Below are 17,927 nucleotides of genomic sequence, written 5' to 3' on the forward strand. Positions count from 1 at the left end.
GGAGTTTGTTTTTATTACTCAGTCTCCCCGAGAATTTGGGGATCAGAGTTTTTAAGGATAATTTGGTGGGCTGGAGGGACAGTGAGTTGCTAGTGCTGATTGATTGGGCCGGAGATGAAATCACAGGGAGTCAGAACTGTCCTCTTGTGCTGAGTCAGTTCCTGGGTGGGGGCCACAAGATCAGATGAACCAGTTTATTGATCTGGGTGGTACCAACTGATCCATCAAATGCAAGGCCTGCAAAATATCTCAAGCACAGAAACACCCAATAGTGAAACCACCACTGCAGAAGTGTAACTGTGATGGTGAAAGAGATCTGACCTAAGCAACTCCCTTTTGCTCCTAACCTCCAACAGTATGCTGTCTTTTTACTTAGTAAACTTAAAGATTTTTATAGGAATTTGGTTTGAAGGGAAAGTTTAAATTTTTATTTAGTCTTTGTTTTCTAAACTTAGGGAAATGGGGAATAGTAAGTTTTGTTGCCACTTTATTATAAGTCGAAATAATGTGGACTTACAATTAACAGTGGAGACAATATCCATGTTGTCAGATCAGATATGTCTTCAAGTCTTTCTTAATGCTATATCAGAAGACAAGGTTTTACATTTTAATGACGTATTCCAAACGAATGTTATAAATAATGTTTCCTGAAGATGAAACACTTGTTATTTTATTATTTTTTCTTGTTTTATTTGAGAAAGGGTCTCCCTCTGTCACCCAGACTGTAGTGCGGTGGTGCCATCATGGCTCACTGCAGCCTTGACCTCCTGGTGATCCTCCCACCCCAGCCTCCTGAGTAGCTGGGACTACAGGCATACACCACCATACCCAGCTAATTTTATTTTATTTTATTTTATTTTGAGACGGAATCTCACTTTGTTGCCTAGGCTGGAGTGCAGTGGTATAATCTCAGCTGTCTGCAGCCTTTGCTTCCTGGGTTAAAGTGATTCTCCTGTTTCAGCCTTCTGAGTAGCTGGGACTACAGGCGCCTGCCACCACACCCAGCTAATCCTTATATTTTTAGTAGAGACAGGGTTTCGCCAGGTTGGCCAGGCTGGTCTCGAACCCCTGACCTCAGGTGATCTGCCCGCCTTGGCCTCCCAAAGTGCCAGGATTACAGGTGTGAGCCACCGTGCCTGGCTGAATTTTTGTATTATTTTTATACAGGTGAGGTATCATGTTGCCCAGGCTGGTCTTGAACTCCTGGGCTCAAGCGATCCTTTTGCCTTAGCCTCCCAAGTAGCTGGGACTGCAGGCATGTGCTACTGTGCCCGGCTAATTCTGTTTTTATGCAAATTTGTTTATTTTTAAGTGGGTAAGCTTATCTGAGGAATTTTGCTGTAGTGGGAAAATTCCCTGATTTGTGTGTGTGTGTGTGTGTGTGTGTGTGTGTGTGTGTGTGTGTGTAAGATTGGGGGAGGAGTTACGGATCCATTTTCTACTTATTCAGTGGTAATTACGCTCGAAAACTTGTATAACAAGAGTTCCCAACCCAAATAAGTTGCTACTAGAGAAGAGTGGAAAGAAATGATGTTGAAATAAATGATTCTGTTTCAGAACTGGGGAGTCTCACCACGGCTAATTTGATGGAGAAGGTACGAGGCCTACAGAACCTAGCCTATCAGCTGGGGCTGGATGAGTGTGAGTACTCTAATCGCATTTGTTCAGGGTTACATGCTGTGTATTATCACCGTGAGCTCCAGTTATAATTCAGAAAGTATATTAGGGAAAAGAGAAGCGTTCTGAAGGTAAGAAGTCAATCTAATTCATTGACTTTTTATGGTGGAGTGTGGTGGAATAATTACTGGATTTACTAGGTAACAAATGATTTTTCTTTATACAGTAAAACTATATTGAAATCCCTTCAGGTTATTATCTCATTTTTAAATAGACAAGAGTCTTACTATGTTGCACAGGCTGGTCTTCAACTCCTGGGCTCAAGTGATCCTCCTACCTTAGCCTCTGAAGTAGCTGGGACTACAAGCATGTACCATCATGCCTGGGTAATTTTAGAATTTTTTTGTAGAGACAGAGTCTCACTATATTGCCCAGGCTGGTCTTGAACTCTTGGGTTTAAGTGATCCTCTTGCCTCAGCCTTCCAAAGTGCTGGGATTATAGGCATGAGCCACCGTGCCCAAATAGCATTTTACTTTACAAATAAATTTAAGGCTGGCCATAGTGGCTCATGCCTGTAATCCCAGCTACTTAGGAGGCTGAGGATGGAGAATCACTTGAAACTGGGAGGCAGAGGTTGCAGTGAGCCAAGATCATGCCACTGCACTCCAGCCTGGGCAACAGAGTGAGACTGTCTGAAAAACAAGAAAATTAATTTAAAATTTCTAATTTTCAACTGATAGTTGTCACTTCCTCAGACCTCTTTATCCTTCCTTTATTTCTATTACTGTCATCAGCAGTTGGCTTTCTTTTACCAGGAAAACATTTTTGAATTGGTTATGGAATCAAGAAATAGAGAACAACAAACTGCTTCAAGATATGGTTGTTAGCTGGTCTGCTAAGTTCACACATTAATACCTAACTCTTCTCTATATACTGGTAATTTCTTTCTTTTTTTTTTTTTTTTTTTTTGAGACGGAGTCTCGCTCTTTTGCCCAGGCTGGAGTGCAGTGGCCGGATCTCAGCTCACTGCAAGCTCCGCCTCCCAGGTTTACGCCATTCTCCTGCCTCAGCCTCCCGAGTAGCTGGGACTACAGGCGCCCGCCACCTCACCCAGCTAGTTTTTTGTATTTTTTAGTAGAGACGGGGTTTCACCGTATTAGCCAGGATGGTCTCGATCTCCTGACCTCATGATCTGCCCGTCTCAGCCTCCCAAAGTGCTGGGATTACAGGTTTGAGCCGCCGCGCCCGGCCTATTTGTTATGATTAAAGTTTATACCTTGGCAAAATTACTAGTTACCATGTATGTCATGGACCTCCTTGATCTATAATGAAAAGACAAATCTGTGATTAGTAAGTTCGTGAATGTGAGACTTTCATAGTTGATTTTGTTCCTTGATTTTGTTTCTGGCTTTGGATAATAAATGCTGTAATGATAGTTATGATCAAGGTTTTATCTCTTTGTGTCAGTGTTTTTCAATGAAGTAAATGTTATGCTTGTTATATCAAGAACATGCTATATTACCAAATAGATTTGTCAGTAGTATTATCTATAGTTATAGCTGAAATTACGGTCCTTCTAATTAGTTTCTCTTTTTCCGCTTTCCTACTGAGAAAGGTAATAAAGTATTTTTTCCTGCTTTTTATTATTTATACCAAAGTAGAGTGAACGGAATATGACCCATGGCCCAGCTTCAATAATCAACATATAACCAATCTTGTTTTACTTATAACAATTTCCTATAGCTACTTTAAAGCAAATTCCAGGCATTATATTACCCCATTGCTGAGTAACTTTGTATGTGTTTCCAGAAGACAAGGACTCACTTTCTTTTTCTGTCTTGTTTTGTTTTGTTTTGAGACAGTCTTACTCTGTGGCCCAGGCTGGAGTTCAGTGGCACGATCTCGGCTCACGGCAACCTCCATCTCCTGGGTTCAAGTGATTTTCCTCCCTTAGCCTCCTGAGGAGCTGGGACTACAGGGATGCACCACCATGTCTGGCCAATTTTTGTATTTTTAGTAGAGATGGGGTTTCACCATGGTGGCCAGGCTGGTCTCAAACTCCTTACCTCAAATAATATGCCCACCTTGGCCTCCCAAAGTGCTAGGATTACAGGCGTGAGCCACCACACCTGGCCTATTGTTTTTTTTTTTTTCCTTTCTCTTCAGGAACACTGGCACAAAATGTGAGATTTTTTTTTTTTTTTTTTTTTTGAGATGGAGTTTTGCTCTTGTTGCCCAGGCTGGAGTGCAATAGCACGATCTTGGTTCACCACAACCTCCGCCTCCCAGGTTCAAGCGATTCTCCTGCCTCAGCCTCCCGAGTAGCTAGCATTACAGGCATGTGCCACCACTCCCAGCTAATTTTGTATTTTTAGTAGAGATGGGGTTTCTCCATGTTGGTCAGGCTGGTCTTGAACTCCTGACCTCAGGTGATTGGCCCAACTCCGCCTCCCAAAGTGCTGGGATTATAGGCGTGAGCCACCGTGCCTGGCCATTTTGTTTTTTGTTTTTTCGTTTTGTTTGTTTGTTTTTTAAGAGACTGGGTTTTTCTATGTTGCGTAGGCAGGACTTGAGTTCCTGGGCTCAAGCAATCATCCCACCTCAGCCTTCTGAGTAGCTGAGACTACAGGCACATACCACTGTGCCTGGCTTTTTTTTTTTTTTTTTTTTTTTTTTTGAGACGGAGTCTCGCTCTGTCGCCAGGTTGGAGGTTGGAGTGCAGTGGCGCAATCTTGGCTCACTGCAACCTCCGCCTCCTGGGTTCAAGCGATTCTCCTGCCTCAGCCTCCCAAGTAGCTGAGATTACAGGCGCACACCACCATGCCTGGCTAATTTATTTTAGTAGAGATGGGGTTTCACCATGTTGGCCAGGATGGTCTCAATCTCCTGACCTGGTGATCCACCTGCCATGGCCTCCCAAAGTGCCAGGATTACAGGAGTGAGCCACTGCGCCTGGCTGGCTACTGTTACTTTTTAAAAATATAACAGTAGTTTCATTATTATGCCTAAAATTTTTTTTACAAACCTGTTAAATATCATCAAATAGCCAGTCAGGGTTTAGATTTCTCTAGTTGACTCATAAATGTCTTTATACAGTTCATTTGTTGGAGTCCGGGTCTAAATAAGGTTCATATGCTGTATTTCATATGTCTCTGAAATCTTTTTTAGCCTGTCATATTTACACCTGCATTTTATTTCCCCTTGTCGTTTGTTAAACCTAGTCATTTGTTCTATAGGTTTTTCAAAATCTGGGTTTTTGTTGATTACATTCCTGTGGTGGAGCTTAACATGTTCACCTATCCCTTTTTTATCTGCTGATTGTTAGATCTAGAAGCTTGCACAGATACAGGCTTGATTTTTTTTTTTTTTTTTAATTTTGTGAAGAATATTTCACAGTTGGTGTTAGATACATTATGTGTGCTGGTCTTTCTTTTTGTGATATTAAGATTAATAGTTGATGGTTTCTAGATCTAACTATCAGGAAATAAAAAGGGATAGGTGAACATGTTAAGCTCTACCATAGGAATGTAATCAATAAAACCCAGAATTTGAAAAATCTACAGAACAAATGACTAGGTTTAACAAATGATGGGGAAATAAAATGCAGGTGGAACTATGACAATCAGATGTATTCATTGTAATATTCTTTATCAGTCTTATACCTAGAGTAGCAGGCTTTGATCACAGTCTAGATTTGCTATTTTATTATAGGTTGCAAGGTAGTAATATTCTGTCATTTCTCTTATTGACTAGAATTTTTCTAAAAAGACTTTATCTTACCGACTATTTGGTTACTTTGAAAGCTGCTCCTACTGGCATGATGGGATAAATGATTCTTGTTCTTTCTTTATTAGTTTTCAGAATAATGAGTTTGTTCCCTAAGCATCAGTAAAGTTTATTTTAATGGCTTTCAACGGAATCAAAAACTTGGTGTGGCATTGTTACTTTTTTAAATCCACACAGTTAAAGCCATTATTATTGCTAACTGTTTATATTTCTAAAAACTTAAGGCTTTGGGGGTGGGGGTTTGAAGCCATTGAATTCAGCCACCTTCAGCACTAAACCAAAACTGTACAAGAGAAATGCTTGTTTCTGCCAAATGAGTCCCATGAGCACAGCTGAGATTTTTCAGAATTATCTTCTAGTTCAAAATTTGGTGTTGTTTCAATTTCCGTAGCAGTGCTTTGCAACTGATTGCCATTTTCCTTGGCCATCGTGAATTTAGCTGACATGAAATAGTTTTAAAATTTTGAATTAGAAACAATTACATTGATGTGTATTGAACTTCTTACATACAGTCTCTCTTTGTTTTGTTGTGTGCAGTGTATTTGCATAAAAACAAGATTTTTTTTGTCCTTACAGATTATTCATCTACTCTAGGGGTTGGCTTTTACTTGACACCCTAATCTGGTGTTTCGATGTCTAAATCCTCTTTCCTGCATTAATTGAGAGGATGACATGGATGAAAAATAAGCAGTAGGAACTGATGAATCCCCAAGGACCAGTGATCCTGTTTTTATGCAAATATCTGCACTGATAAAGATGATGGAAAGAAAAAAAATGCAAAAAATATTTGTCCTCAAAACATGATTGTTTGTCACTTCCCAAGAGCATTGTTAAATGTTAGTATAGAAATTATATGAACCTTCTAGGGCTGATAGTAACTAGGTTGTGTCTTTTGGAAGATGAATGCTACCCTTTGAATTGGTACATGATTATGCCTCAGATAACCCTTTTGGTGTACAAATTTTGGAATGCAGTAGCTTTTCTTATAGGCATTTATAGTAGAGGCCTCTTGGCTTGATTTGGGCAGTTAATTTGTATGAAATTCCCTTGAAATATACAGAAATATTTTAAAAAGTAAAACTCTGCCTTAGCATATAAAGAATTCCATTTCTATTATTTCCATCTGAGCTCAGAGTCCTCCCTCTTTTACTGGAACTATGTTATAGTCACCTTCTAGCTGGTCCCTCTGCCTCTCAACTACCCCATTCCAGTCTGTCTTGTTACTGCTGCCACATTGTTTTTATGTTTTTTTTTTTTTTTTTTGAGACAAGGTCTCACTCTCATCCAGGCTGGAGTGCCATGGCATTATCATGGCTCACTGTAGCCTCGAACTCCTGGGCTCAAGGGATCCTCCCACCTCAGCCTCCCAAGTAGCTGGGACTGCAGGTGCAGTGCCACCATATCCGGCTAATTTTTTTGATATTTTGTAGAGACGAGGTCTCACTATGTTGCCCAGAGTGGTCTTGAACTCCTGGACTCAACCAGTCCTCCCTCCTTGGCCTCCCAAAGTGCTGAAATTACAGACATGAACCACCATGCCTACCCTGGCCTGATTGATTGATTGATTGATTGATTGATTATTTATTTATTTATTTTGAGGCAGTGCCTTGCTTTGTCTCCCAGGCTGGAATGCAGTAGTGCAGTCTTGGCTCACTGCAGCCTCTACCTCCCAGGCTCAAGTGATTCTTATGCTTCAGCCATCCAGGTAGCTGAGATGACAGGTGTGTACCACCATGCCCAGCTTTTTAAAAATATTTTTAGTAGAGATGGGATTTCGCTATGTTGGCCAGGCTGGTCTCAAACTCCTGTCCTCAAGTGATTTGCCCGCCTGACCTCCCGAAGTGCTGGGATTACAGGTGTGAGCCACTACGCCAGGCCCCGGCCTGATTTTTTGAAGTACATTTTCTTCTCTTTGTCTTTTGCTTGTAAATCGTTACCCAGAGGATAAAATTTAGGCCCCTTGTGTGGCATTCAAAATCCTTTGCACTCTGGCCCTCACCAGATTACTCTAGCCTTCTTACATCTCCCCTACCAAAACACATGCACTGTCTCTGTCTGAAGCTTCTGGAAATTGCTCTTTTTCTGGGTAGTTGGTGTTTTAGTGATGAGATGCAATATTTGAAGGTCTTATAATGTCTGGAATGTCTTCTCTTATGACAGTGGATGGTCAACAGCACAGAATAAATACAGTGTGAAACCTGATGATGGCTTGGTTTATCTTCTACTTGAACCCTACTCTATCATTATTGTTACATGCGTATGATCCTGATTTAGACCTGTTAAATTTCAACACTACACTGCTTCCTTTATTCCTAAGATTCATTATCATGAATGCTATTGAATACTAGTTCTCAGCAGTTTTTAACCTCACTCTTTCTGGAATACTTCCCATCTTCTTAGTTCTACTCATGCTATTCCTTTTTCTCAGTAAGCTGTCCTTCTTCTATCAGCCTTCCCTTTTCATCCTTGATTTAGAAAGTGAACGTTCTCTGTGGCCTCTCAAATAGCCCCTAGAGCAGTTTGTTTGTTTGATTTTTAAGGTGCTTTTACCATTCTTCTTGGAGATTTTTGGTACACGTCTCAGTCCTTGGATTGATTATAACTTTTTAAGATAAGAATCGTATTTTTACTTTTTCAGCCCATAGATTTTTTTCCCCATCTCTGAAAACCACAAACCAGTTAGTAGTCATGCACATGACCTACTTACTAGCTATCTTTGAAATATGTTTAAATAAAATGTGAAAACTGGGAAAGCAGAGGATCGTATCATTTGAAACTAGGGACCCTGATGCATTTGGTTTTTTTCTCTTTTTTTTTTTTTTTGTAACGGCTTTATTGAGATGTAATTCACATAGTCTATAATTCACCCGTTTATAGTGTGCAATTCAGCGATTTTTGTATATTCAGAATTTTGCAGTCACCACGACAACCAATTTTACAACATTTTCATCACCTGAAAAACCTTGTACCCATTAGCAGTCACTCCCTATTACTTCCCAAACTCACCACACCTAGGCTGTTACTTACTGGTTTCATGTTTCTCTGGATTTGCCTCATCTGGACATTTCATGTAAATGAAATCATATAATATGTGGTTTCTTGTGACTGGATTCTTTCTGTTAAGATGTTTTCAGTGTTCAATTATGTTATAACATGTATCAGTGCTTTATTTCTTTTCATGACTGAATAATATTCCATTGTATAGCTACTCCACATCGTATTTATCTACCTGGTGATGGGCATTTGAGTTGTTTTCACTACTTGGCTACTATAAATAATGCTGCTGTGAACATTCAGGTTCAACCAAAACACAATTTTTTTGGTAAACGTGTTTTCATTTTCTTAGGTTTATAGCTAGAGGTGGCATTTCTGGGTCATGTGGTAACTCTATATCTGATCTATTGAGGAATTGTCAGACTGTTTTCCAAACTAGCTGAACCATTTTGCATTCCCACAAGCAGTGTATAAGTGGTCCAGTTTTCTCACACCCTTGCCAATACTTGTTATTTGTATTTTTTTCTTTTAATTATTTTCATGTCCCTCATAGAGAGTGTGAAGTAGTGTCTCATTGTGGTTTGGATTTGCATTTGTCTAGTAATAATGGTGTTGAGCATGTTTTCATGTGCTTATTATATATCTTCTTTGGAGAACTATCAGTTCAGATCCTTTGCTTATTTGTAAATTGTATTGTTTGTGTTTTTATTATTGAATTGTAAGACTTCATTATATATTCTAGAAACAAGTCACTTATCAGATAGATGATTTGCAAAAGTTTTCTCTCATTCTATAGGTTGTCTTTTTACTTTCTTAATGGTGTCCTTTGAATCACAAAGCTTTAAATTTTGATGAAATCCAATGTATCTATTTTGTTGTTGCTTGTGTTTTAGTGTCCTGCCTGAGAAACCATTGCCTAATGCAGGGTCTCAAAAATTTATGCCTGTGTTTTCTTTTAAAAGTTCTATAGTTTTATCTTTTAGACTAATTTAGGTCTTTGATTCGTTTTAAGTTAATTTTTATATTTGGTGTGAGATAGGGATCTAAATTCATTCTTTCGCATGTGGAGATCCAGTTTTCTTAGCATAATTCAGAAGCATCATTGAAAAGACTATCCTTTTTTCTGTTGAATTGTCTTGACATCCTTGTCAAAAATCAGTTGGCAGCCAGGCATGGTGGCTCACACCTGTAATCCCAGCACTTTGGGCGGCCAAGGTGGGGGAATTGCTTGAGCCCAGAAGTTTGAGACAAGTCTGGGCAACAAAGTGAGACTCCATCTCTACAAAAAAATTAAAAATTAGCCATATGTGATGCTGTGCACCCATAGTCTCACCTACTCAGGAGGCAGAGCCTGGGATGTCGAGGCTTCAGTGAACCATGATCACACCTCTGCACTCCAGCCTGGGTTACAAAGAGAGACCCTGCCTCAAAACAAAAAAAATTAGTTGGCCATAAATGTGAAGGTTTATTTCTAGACTCTCAATTCTATTCCATTGATTTAATCTCTCCTTATGCCAGTAATTCACTTTCTTGCTTACTGTAGCTTTGTAGTAAGTTTCGAAATTGGGATGTGTGAACTTTCCAACACCAACAATGTTTTGCAGTTTTCAAAGCATAAATATTATACTTCATTTGTTAAATTTTTTCCTAAGTACTTTATTCTTTTTGACGCTATTATAAATGGAATTGTTTTCTTAATTTCATTTTCAGTTTGCTCATTGCTACTATTGAGAAATAGATTTAATTTTTGTATATTGATCTTGTACCCTGCAACTTCGTTGAACTTATTTCTTTAGTTCTAATAATGTTTTAGTAGATTATAATTTTCTATATAAAGAATTGTCATTTGCAAATAAAGACAGTTTTGCCTCTTCATTTCCATTCTGATTGCCTTTAAATTAATTCTTTTGCCTAATTGCCCTGGCTAGAAATTCCAGTACAGTGTTGAATAAACATGGAAGGAGTGGATATCCTTGACTTTTCCTGATCTTTGGGAGAAAGGATTAGGTATAGTGTTTGCTGTGGGTTCTTTGTAGATGTGCTTTAATGTAAATATTACCTTCTAAAAAAGCTTTGAGGAATTTAGCTTACTTTGATATAAGTAGTTGTTTCTACTGATTAATCATATAATTATTAATCATATAATTCTGTATGTTCATGTAGCAGTTTAATGGGAGTGTTATTTGGTGAAATTTAATCACTGTTGTTTTTTAAAAGCAACATTTCATTGTAAAAAGATTGAGAGGGATGCCAAGGGGGGATGACTGCTTGAAGCCAAGAGTTTGTAACCAGCCTGGGCAACAAAACCAAGACTCCATTTCTGAAAGAAAAAGATTGAGGCTGGTGTGGTGGCTCACGCTTGTAATCCTAGCACTTTGGGAGGCTGAGGTGGGCAGATCACCTGAGGTCAGGAGTTTGAGACCAGCCTGGCCAACATGGTGAAACCTTGTCTCTGCAAAAATACAAAAATTAGCTGGGCATGGTGGCATACACCTGTGGTCCCAGTTACTCGGGAGGCTGAGGCAGAAGAATCGCTTGAACCTGGGAGGCGGAGGTTGCAGTGAGCTGAGATAATGCCACTGCACTTCAGTCTGGGTGACAGAGCTAGACTCCATCTCAAAAAAAAAAAAAAAAAAAAAAAGAGGTCAGGCATGGTGCCTCACACCTGTAATCCCAGCACTTTGGGAGGCCGAGGCGGGCGGATCACGAGGTCAGGAGATCAAGACCATCCTGGCTAACATAGTGAAACCCCGTCTCTACTAAAAAATATCAAAAATTAGCCGGGCGTGGTGGCGGGCTCCTGTATGTAGTCCCAGCTACTCAGGAGGCTGAGGCAGGAGAATGGTATGAACCCGGGAGGTGGAGCTTGTAGTGAGCCGAGATCGCACCACTGTACTCCAGCCTGGGCGACAGAGCGAGACACCATCTCAAAAAAAAAAAAAAAAAAAATTAAGATGTCCCCATTCAAAACTTAATGCTTTATCCCATTAATCTACATTGATGAAGTTGTCTATACAACTTTACTATTTGGTACTTTATTTGATGGTAGTAACTAGAAAAACTTCTGCTATCAGGAAGCAGAAGTTTCCACAGCTGGCCTGTGGTATACTAGACTTCTCTACCCTCTGGGCATGTGATTTTCAAATAAGTGATCATTTACATTTAGAAGTTGTTTCCTATCTAGATAAAATTCTAAACAGCTCTTTTGATTTGTAATTTTATTATATAAAGGAGGGAAGGGAGAGTATAACTGTGATTCTTATACCTTTTTGTTTTTTTTGAGACAGGGTCTCTGTTGCCCAGGCTAGAGTGCAGTGGTGCAGTCATAGCTCACTGCAGCCTTGACCTCCCAGGTTCAAGCAGTCCTCCCAGCCCAGCCTCTTGAGTAGCTGGAACCACAGGAGAGTGCTACTATGCCTGACTTGATTTTTTTTTTTTTTTTTTTTGTAGAGATGGGGTCTCCCTGTGTTGTCCAGGCTGGCTTCATCCTCCTGGGCTCAAGCAGTCATCCTGCCTCAGCCTCCCAAAACGCTGGGATTATAGGTGTGAACCATCATGCCCTGCCCCTGAGTATTTTTTTTTTCTTTGTGTTATTTATTTATTTATATATTTTTGTGGGCTGACATCAGAATTATTTGTCTGGCTTCCCTTATTAGGCCTATTAAGTTCTACCTCTCATATAATTAAATTAATAGCCCTTGACTGACGAGAAAAATCATCTAGCCTTTAACCTCTAGATGGCAGCATGAGTCTTTCTGTACCACTAACAGAATCTCTTGAACTGGGTTTTTGATCTATATAAAAACTTATTGTGATTTTTTTTTTTTTTTTTTTTTGAGACAGAGTTTCGCTCTTGTTGCCCAGGCTGGAGTGCAATGGCTTGATCTCGGCTCACTGCAACCTTCGCCTCCCGAGTTCAAGCTATTCTCCTGCCTCAGCCTCCTGAGTAGCTGGGATTACAGGCATGCACCATCATGCCAGGCTAATTTTGTATTTCTGGTAGAGATGGGGTTTCTCTATGTTGGTCAGGCTGGTCTTGAACTCCTGACGTCAGGTGATCCGCCCACCTTGGCCTCCCAAAGTGCTGGGATTACAGGCATGAGCCACAGCGCCTGGCCTCTTCTTGTGATTTTTACCAGACTACTTGCCTAACTTTGTTGATACTTTGTTGATTTTGATTTTTAGCCTTTTGTTTTTCTTTTTATCTCTTCATCGTTTTTTTACATGTTTCCTTTTTTTTTTTTTTTTCAATTTTTTTTGAGACAGGTTTCATTCACTCTGTCACCCAGGCTGGAGTGTAGCAATGCAATCTCAGCTCACTGCAACCTCTGCCTCTGGTTCAAGCGATTCTCCCACTTAGTACAAAAAAATTCTAAAAATGTGATTAATTCAGTACCTTTTATATCTGCATATAAGACCCTAAAAATGAGTTAAGTTATCTTATCTCAATAATTTCCCCTACCAGTGGCTTATCTTGTATCCTTGGACTCTGTTGGTTTTCAGTGGTATCAGGCAATGAATGCTCTATTACATTAAACAGGAATGTTAGCTAAAGTTGATGAAACTACCTTGGACTAATTAGTCCTTCAAGAACAATTTAATTGTTTTAAAATAAAGCTTTCAAATATTTAACCATTTTGAATAGCAAAAGAATGAAGTGTGCTGTTTAGCAACTGTTTAGGTGACTACTTCATACAAGGCTATGTAGGGGATAGGAAGATAATTACTGCCCTCGTGTAGATTAAAATCTAGTAAGAAAGGAAGATAAGACAACTAAGGTAAATGATTCTTAAAAAAATATAGAGGAGAAAAGCTCTATGAGAGTACAAAGAACTATATGGATAGGGGAGAAGAGGGCAATTGCATCAGATTGCTACAGGAGTGGCAGATAAGTTTCATTTGTCGTAAGACCTGCCTAGAACCATTGAATTGACAAGGATTTTGAGAGGGAGCCTAGATTCAGAGGAGAAGGCAACTAGTGATGTCTGTTATAGACAAGGGAAATGAGTGTGGTAATATGTGCAATTTCTGGAACATTGAAAATAAACCTGGCCAGGTGCAGTGGCTCACGCCTGTAATCCCAGCTCTTTGGAAGGCCGAGTTGGGTGATCACCTGAGGCCAGGAGTTCGAGATCAGCCTGGCCCAACATGGTGAAACCCTGCCTCTACTAAAAATACAAAAATTAGCCAGACGTGGTGGCGGGCGCCTGTAATCTCAGCTACCCAGGAGGCTGAGCGGGAGAATGACTTGATTCCGGGAGACAGAGGTTGCAGTGAACTGAGATGATGCCACTGCACTCCAGCCTGGGTGACAGAGCGAGACTCTGTCTCAAAAAAAAAAGGAAGGAAGGAAGGAAAGAAAACCTTAAAGAACTCAGAGATGGGTAGAAATGGAAAGGGAGCATATTCTAGGTAGAGCGAATGTTAAAGAGTTTGAAAGCAGCAGCTATGTTCAAGGAATGGTGTGAGTGGTTGAATCTAGACCCCAGGTTATGTTAGGTCTCATAATGACTAAGACTAGGAAGGAGATAGAGGGGCCAGGCTGAGGAGGGCCTTGAACTCCAGGGGTCAAGGAGTTATACTCAGTGGTAGTAGGGAGCATGTGAAATGTTCTTTAAAAAGTATCTTGGCCGGGCGTGATGGCTCATGCCTGTAATCCCAGCACTTTGGGAGGCTGAGGCAGGTGGATCACGAGGCCAGGAGATCAAGACCATCCTGGCTAACACGGTGAAACCCCATTTCTACTAAAAAAATACAAAAAAAAAAATTAGCCAGGCGTGGTGGCGGGCACCTGTAGTCCCAGCTACTTGGGAGGCTGAGGCAGGAGAATGGCATGAACCTGGGAAGTGGAGGTTGCAGTGAGCCCAGATCGTGCCACTGCACTCCAGCCTGGGCGACAGAGCGAGACTCCGTCTGAAAAATTAAAAAAATTTAAAAAAGTATTTTAATGCTATCACATTAACTGTGTGCGTTATAGATGGTTTGGGGAGACACTTTACTAAAAGAGATTTTACTACAGTTTTTTTATTGTAAAAGTAAAGAAGAAAGTAAAAAAAAGAAAGCCAACAAACCATAGCCTTACCACTAAGAGATAACCACTATTAACATTTCATGTGTTTCCTGGCCCCACTTTTAGTCCCTTTATGTGTCTATGTGTGTGTTTATATTTATACTTGCATCCATTCATGTACCATGTACACAGATAATGCTTCTTTTCTTTCTTTTCTTTTCTTTTTTTTTTTTTTGAGACAGGGTCTCCCTCTGTCACCCAGGCTGGAGTACAATGGCGCAATCTTGGCTCACTGCAACCTCTACCTCTCGGGCTCAAGCAAGTCCCCCACTTCAGCTTCCCAAGTAGCTGGGACCACAGGTGTGAGCCACAGCGCCTGGCCAGAAATGCTTTTTTAATATAACTGAGATTGCTGTGTGTGTGCGTGTAGTTTTAACTTGTGCTTTAAAAAATTTTATTCTATCTTAAGCATTTTCCTGTGTCATTAAAGGTTCTACCACTGAAGATTTTTGAATAGGAAAGATACACACCTTTAGGAGGCATTAGTGCACAGGATAGAGTAGGATGGTAGAGACAGGAGGCAGGAAGTTACAGTGGGAATCCAGGATGAAGGATTGAGAGTTTGAATGGATGGTGGCAGTAAGAATGGGAAGTACACTGACAATAGATTTTTCAGATTTGAAATTTTTAGGAGTAGGTAAATGTCTGGATGGGGATGTTACGGGATAAGCTGAAGTTAGAGCTTACCATGATGTTTTAGCCTAATTAATGACAGGGAAGTCAGAAGGAGGCTAGATGCCTGCTTAACAACAACAACAACAACAAAAATCACATAATTCTTTTACATGCTCCTTTGTAGGAAGGCATCTTTATTTTCTTAGAAATATAAGTAAATGTCATTTGTAGAGGTTAGAGGTTAGTGTTTTTAATAAGATGTCTAGTTCAGTCATATTACCTAGGCAACAGGTAATGTTTTAGATAGTGAATGGTGAGTTATTTGATCTGAAAGAAATCAATAGGTGAAATAGGATATCCATAACTTCAGAAATTGACTTGTGAAGTCCCTATTTTCTTTGGCTGGTCATTAGGCTGCTAAGTAGAATGACTGACTTTTGTATAGTTTTCTTTTCTTTGAGACAGAGTCTCGCTGTGTCGCCCAGGCTGGAGTGCAGTGGCACCATCTCGGCTCACTGCAAGCTCCACCTCCTGGGTTCATGCCATTCTCCTGCCTCAGCCTCCCTAGTAGCTGGGACTACAGGTGCCCGCCACCACGCCCGGCTAAGTTTTTGTATTTTTAGTAGAGCTGAGATTTTATCGTGTTAGCCAGAATGGTCTCCATCTCCTGACCTCGTGATCCGCCCGCCTCAGCCTCAGAAAGTGCTGGGATTACAGGCGTGAGCCACCGCGCCCAGCCTTTTGTATAGTTTTCTTCCACAGTAGTGCTTTTTCATTCGGGTACCTACCTATGAACTTTTCCTGAACTTTCCTACAAGTTTAGAAAGTTGTTATGGCCTCTGTATACGGTAGACATCCAGTTCTTTGTTAACTGGAAAAAAGTTTCAGAAGTTTAAATCTGAAGTAACAGGAATTGCTCCAAAATATTTGTTGTTGCTCGTGTTTTAAGTAAGTGACATTGGATTATATCAGCACTGGGATAACTCCTGTTAGGTGTTATGACTGCAATTTACGTGCAATTGGAGATTAGTGATTGAGAGGGAAACAAACTGCCAAATTATCTTCCAAAAAGGTACTCCCCACTCCATATCCTTACTAATAACAAGTATTATAATTTTTTAAAGTCATTGCCAACTTGATAGGCAAAATATTAATGTGTTGTTCTAATGTTCATTTCTTCTATTGTGAAGATGAACTTTTTTTTTTCATGTTTCTTGATCCTATCTGTTGACGAGGGCTGGAAGTTAAAGAAAGTATAAATTTAAATTATTTTAACCTGAAAAATAAAGCCAGGGAACTTGATTCAAAAGTACCCTAAAGACATGGTGTTGAAATCTGTGTCTCAAATACCGATGGAACCTTATCCTTGTTTTCTTTGTTTTGTGCATTACTTTACCGTCTTGCCATGGTCATTAGCTTTGTACCTATTTAGGTTACAGCATAAAATCCAGGAACTCCACCTTGAAGGGATCATGGTTATTCTTCTTAATTAGAAATTGTCAATTTAGCCTTAAGTATTTTGTTTTTTAAAATGTTTTATGATATTGTGAAATAAATCATGCCGTTATTTTTCATTTTTCCTTTGGTTAACAAATTAGGATATACAAATCTTCAAATTACCTTTAAGGCTTGTAAACATTCAAATCTTTTATCCGTTAGTCATTTCATAAACCCAACATTGCCTCTGAAATGGCTTTACACACAAAGAGGATTTTACCATAAAATGCTTGTGGTAGTTTATTCTCTTCTGATTTTTTGTAGGGGAAGGGGAGAGGAGAGTAGGCAGAATATAAATTAATTTGGATGGTGTTTGTTTCAAAGTAGCATTCCATATAATTCTGCAGAAAATATGATAAATAAGAAAATGGGCCAGGCACTGTGGCTCATGCCGTAATCCCAGCACTTTGGGAGGCCAAGGCGGGCAGATTACCTGAGATTGGGAGATTGAGACCACACTGGCCAATATGGTGAAACCCTGTCTCTACTAAATACAAAACTTAACCAGGTGTGGTGGCACATGCCTGTGGTCCCAGCTACTGGGGAGGCTGAGGCATGAGAATCGCTTGAACCCAGGAGATAGAGGTTATAGTGAGCCAAGATCAAGCCACTGCGCTCCAGCCTGGGCAACAGAGTGAGACTCTGTCTCAAAAAATAAAAAATAAAGTACATAGTAAAACAAAGTTCAACATTTGGGAAATAGCAGGTCAATTACAGTGTTACCCATACAGGAGAATACAATGTAGTCATTAAAAAACATTAAAGGGAGTGGCCACCGTGGCTTATGCCTGTAATCCCAGCACTTTGGGAGGCCAAGGTGGGCAGATCACTTGAGGTCAGGAGTTCGAGACCAGCCTGGCCAAGCTCGTGAAACCCTGTCTCTACTAAAAATACAAAAATCAATCACTCGTAGTGGTGGACATCTGTAATCCCAGCTACTCTGGAGACTGAAGCAGGTGAATCACTTGAACCCAGGAGGTGGAGCCTGCGGTGAGCTGCCAAGATTGTGCCACTGCACTCCAGCCTCCTAGATGACAGAGTAGGACTATGTCTCTTTAAAAAAAAAAAAAAAAAAGGCCGGGCGCGGTGGCTCAAGCCTGTAATCCCAGCACTTTGGGAGGCCGAGGCGGGTGGATCACGAGGTCAGGAGATCGAGACTATCCTGGCTAACATGGTGAAACCCCGTCTCTACTAAAAATACAAAAAACTAGCCGGGCATGGTGGCAGGCGTCTGTAGTCCCAGCTACTTGGGAGGCTGAGGCGGGAGAATGGCGTGAACCCGGGAGGCAGAGCTTGCAGTGAGCCGAGATCACGCCACTGCACTCCAGCCTGGGAGCACAGCGAGAC

The 17,927-nt window shown here is 40.4% G+C and overlaps 1 protein-coding gene across 3 annotated transcripts in view; it reads left to right on the forward strand.

Annotated features, from left to right (window-relative positions):
- The window catches only part of LIN52 (lin-52 DREAM MuvB core complex component), a 118,712-nt gene that overhangs the window by 15,495 nt on the left and 85,290 nt on the right, over positions 1 to 17,927 (forward strand). For 2 of the 3 annotated variants that reach the window (XM_025393008.1, XM_025393009.1), the window contains exon 5: positions 1,558 to 1,641. In XM_025393008.1, coding sequence (XP_025248793.1) covers positions 1,558 to 1,641 — 84 coding nt within the window. Of the gene's footprint in view, positions 1 to 1,557; positions 1,642 to 14,650; positions 14,919 to 17,927 lie in introns of those variants that run through there. The other variant, XM_025393007.1, reaches the window with a different exon arrangement.

Source organism: Theropithecus gelada, chromosome 7b, assembly GCF_003255815.1.
Source record: "Theropithecus gelada isolate Dixy chromosome 7b, Tgel_1.0, whole genome shotgun sequence".
NCBI classification, from domain to species: Eukaryota; Metazoa; Chordata; class Mammalia; order Primates; family Cercopithecidae; genus Theropithecus; species Theropithecus gelada.